The sequence below is a fragment of the Pleuronectes platessa genome, chromosome 11, assembly GCF_947347685.1.
Source record: "Pleuronectes platessa chromosome 11, fPlePla1.1, whole genome shotgun sequence".
Taxonomy (NCBI): domain Eukaryota; kingdom Metazoa; phylum Chordata; class Actinopteri; order Pleuronectiformes; family Pleuronectidae; genus Pleuronectes; species Pleuronectes platessa.
In genome coordinates, this window is record NC_070636.1 from 20292470 (window position 1) to 20296482 (window position 4013).

Here is a 4013-nt window from a genome sequence, read left to right on the forward strand (position 1 = left end):
TTGGACATTTTAAAAACAACACCATTTTTATTTCTTTGCACTCCCATTAAGATGTTGTATAATTTTGAGGTTATTGTTTTATTATTGTCAGCACTTAACTCTTGCATAGTAAGAAACGGGTCATTGCTGTTGTTTAGGCCAATTCCTCTTCGCCTTCCTCCTCAAACTCGCCCTCTTCCTCAGCAGTGGCGTCCTGGTACTGCTGGTACTCGGACACCAGGTCGTTCATGTTGCTCTCAGCCTCTGTGAACTCCATCTCGTCCATGCCTTCGCCCGTGTACCTGAAACAATGGACGTAAAGTAAATACTTACTGATGGGCATTAAGTCGGTGTATGAATTCTGGGTAAGAACAGGCGAGCACAAGAACATAAACTTCTCCCCACTGTCGGGACATCAGTGTTATTTCTCTCACCAGTGGAGGAAGGCCTTGCGGCGGAACATGGCAGTGAACTGCTCTGAGATGCGTTTGAACAGCTCCTGAATGGCTGTGCTGTTGCCGATGAAAGTTGAGGCCATCTTGAGGCCGCGGGGAGGGATGTCGCAGACGGCCGTCTTGACGTTGTTAGGGATCCACTCCACAAAGTAGCTGCTGTTCTTGTTTTGCACGTTCAACATCTGCTCGTCCACCTCCTTCATGGACATGCGGCCCCGGAAGATGGCTGCGACAGTAAGGTAGCGCCCGTGGCGTGGGTCACAAGCAGCCATCATGTTTTTGGCATCAAACATCTGCTGGGTGAGTTCAGGGACTGTCAGTGCCCTAGAAAAAGACAGACAATTCAAGTAAGATTCAAAATACAGTAACATACTACTTGCTGGTCTGATGCGGACTCCTGCATCTCTACCTGTACTGCTGGCTGCCCCGACTGGTCAGGGGGGCAAAGCCTGGCATGAAGAAGTGCAGCCTGGGGAAGGGCACCATGTTGACCGCCAGCTTCCTCAGGTCAGCATTGAGCTGTCCGGGAAAGCGCAGGCAGGTGGTCACCCCGCTCATGGTGGCTGATACAAGGTGGTTGAGGTCACCATAGGTGGGTGTAGTGAGTTTCAGTGTACGGAAGCAGATATCATACAGGGCCTCATTATCAATGCAGTAGGTCTCATCTGTGTTCTCCACCAGCTGGTGGACAGACAGGGTGGCATTGTACGGCTCCACCACCGTGTCTGACACCTGGAGAGGGAGGGTGAAGGGGAAGAGGACACAAAGGGGGGGGGGGGGGGGGGGGGGGGGAACGAACACTATTAGAGCACAGAGGAAACAGGTAGAGCAACATTTTAATGAGTGAAGTGTACCTTAGGGGAGGGCACTACGCTGAAAGTGTTCATGATGCGATCCGGATACTCCTCTCGAATTTTGCTGATAAGCAGCGTGCCCATGCCAGAACCGGTTCCTCCACCCAGGGAGTGTGTGAGCTGGAAGCCCTGGAGGCAGTCGCATCCCTCTGCCTCCTTCCTCACCACATCCAGGACAGAGTCTACCAGCTCCGCTCCCTCGGTGTAGTGGCCTTTGGCCCAGTTGTTACCTGCTCCGCTCTGGCCTGTGGTACATGCAAATACATGCCTGTCTCACAGCTGTGTAGTCAAAACCTTCCTCATCTATTTGCAATATGACCACATAGTATTTGTGAACGCCTTTTACTTGCAATGAGCAATGCATATATGGAATACGATTCGCTTCTTTACTCTTGCAGAATTGTGGAAAGCAACTCATTTTCAGTATTAAAGATCTAAACAAGCCACTTTTGTCAGGCCGTGTTTAAATACAAATTAATTTATAAATTGAAATTCTCACCAAATACAAAGTTGTCTGGTCTAAATATCTGGCCAAAGGGACCCGACCTCACAGAGTCCATCGTTCCTGGCTCCAAGTCCACCAGGACTGCACGGGGGACATACTTCCCACCTGGAGATAACGGGTACAAAGATATGAATATGAAGATGAAAATACACAAAGATCACTCCCTTTTTTCCATCAAAATATTGTATTCATTAAATACTTTAATACATAGTTTCTTTTCAATTCTGTCCATTTCTAGTGATTCAAAGTCATTATCCCATCCAAGTGATATGATAATAACTTTAAGTTTTGGGGGTTTAAGGCTTTTTTTACAAGTTTTAAAATGTTGCCAGCAAAGCACAGAGGGACAATCTCAAAATGTTTGCCGCAGTGGTTTGTAAGTAAACTTTAATCCCTCATGTTTTGCAGCCTCTATAGCACAACACGCCTTGGTTTTGAACACTCCCTTGCGTGCAGTCTAATACATGTTATATAAAGGTAGAGTTAACATCGTTAGCTGGGGGGGGTTGATTTGTTGTGTCATAGAAACGGTAACAGTAACCATGGGGGGCGAGTCAGGACGGGCCCGTGGGATTAGGACCCCCTGCTGGACGGTCTCGGTATTGGATTACACGGGCTCTGGCGGAAAGGCTGGAGGAGTTTCGGCAAAGTGGCACCGACCTGTCGCCTCGTTGTAGTAGACGTTGATTCGCTCCAGCTGCAGGTCGCTGTCCCCATGGTACGTCCCGGACGGGTCGATGCCGTGCTCGTCGCTGATCACCTCCCAGAACTAGAGTAGAACAAACGTTAGGGGTTAAAGTAGCCGAGTCAAACTTAACGCGGGATAACATTAGCTGGATCGCCAGGTAAACTCGTTGGGCAGCCCGCCCGATCCCAATGTAACATTTGTGCTCGTTCACACTTCGTTTAAAGCGGGTTTCCAAACCTTGGCTCCGATCTGGTTGCCGCACTGGCCGGCCTGCAGGTGCACGATCTCCCTCATTGTGGTCGAATGGAAAAACTGACGGACTGAGGGTCAGATAGTTCAAAGCTGTAACAACTCCAGCAACAGACTGACCGCGGCAGGCAGGAGCGCTGACAACTGACAGCGGCCGATCGACGCAATTGGAGCAAGCTACTGTCAAGCAAAGCAAACCGGGAATGTGATTGGTCAATGGAACTTAGTGTGGAGTTATGATTGGACGGCACGCTGGGGGGGCTCCGTTGTCCTGGTAACATAAAGTGGATTATAAATACAACGCTCTGGTGGTCCGCTTCCTCTTTCCCCCTCTCTCTCTCTCTCTCTCTCTCTCTCTCTCTCTCTCTCTCTCTCTCTCTCTCTCTCTCTCTCTCTCAGTTTAGGTAACAATTAAAACCCTGCAAATTTAGAGATCTAACTTATCTTCATAATTCACAGAGGATATAAGTCTTGGCAAAAGTAAAAGATGAGACTGAGATTTCACAAAAATGAGAATAACTTTTTTCAAAAGACAGGGGCCCATTTGACCAACGACACATCAGTCCTTTAATTAGGTTTTCCAACAGCTACACATTCTTTATTTCCTCCTGTACAGTGAGTAGCAGCGGTTCAATCCCAGTTGTCTCCTTATCTTACAATTATTATTTTGCCTCGATCTGTAATAATATGAACCTCCCTAAACATGGCAAAAGCAATGTCACCAGATATACGTTTTCATATTACACATAAATTAATATATGATATAAGGGCAGGTCAGTTGGAATCAATGATTATTCAATAATAAGGAGGCTATCCAAATAATCATACACTGCAGATTTTGGTTACCAAATACAGTCAAATTACTTGGAGCGTTCCCGCGTTTTTCTCCAGCTTCACCTGCCTCTCCCTGGGTGCAACGTTACACCTTTGGATTGAGGCCAATAATGAAAGCTTGTCTAGAGATCCATTCATACTGGAAGGAATGTTGTTCTAAAGTTTCACACAACACACACACACGCATACCATTACAACTGAACTCTGTTATGTAACGTTTCATTACATGGACAAATGTCATGCAGGATTTTGAAATAAGCTTTTTGTCTTCTGGGAGTTGGTTGAAACTATTGTCAATTTCTTACTGTCCTCAAAATGATTATATTCTTGTAAAAACATATTTACTCATTGGCGGATTAAGATAACAGTCATGTCACTTTTATAAATTGATGTATAGTCATACATTTATTGCTATAATGTTAAGTGCCTACAAGTGTCCCATGTATTGT

At 46.3% G+C, this 4013-nt stretch overlaps 1 protein-coding gene across 1 annotated transcript; it reads right to left on the reverse strand.

Annotated features, from left to right (window-relative positions):
• Window positions 1–2874, reverse strand: LOC128450697 (tubulin beta-4B chain). Its single transcript, XM_053434304.1, has 7 exons — window positions 2719–2874; window positions 2454–2562; window positions 1788–1898; window positions 1289–1533; window positions 844–1166; window positions 414–758; window positions 1–281 (listed from the first exon to the last, which is right to left on the reverse strand). The coding sequence occupies exons 1-7, from the start codon at window positions 2773–2775 to the stop codon at window positions 134–136; spliced, it is 1338 nt and encodes a 445-aa protein (XP_053290279.1). The 5' UTR covers window positions 2776–2874; the 3' UTR covers window positions 1–133.
• Window positions 2875–4013: the final 1139 nt, after the last annotated feature.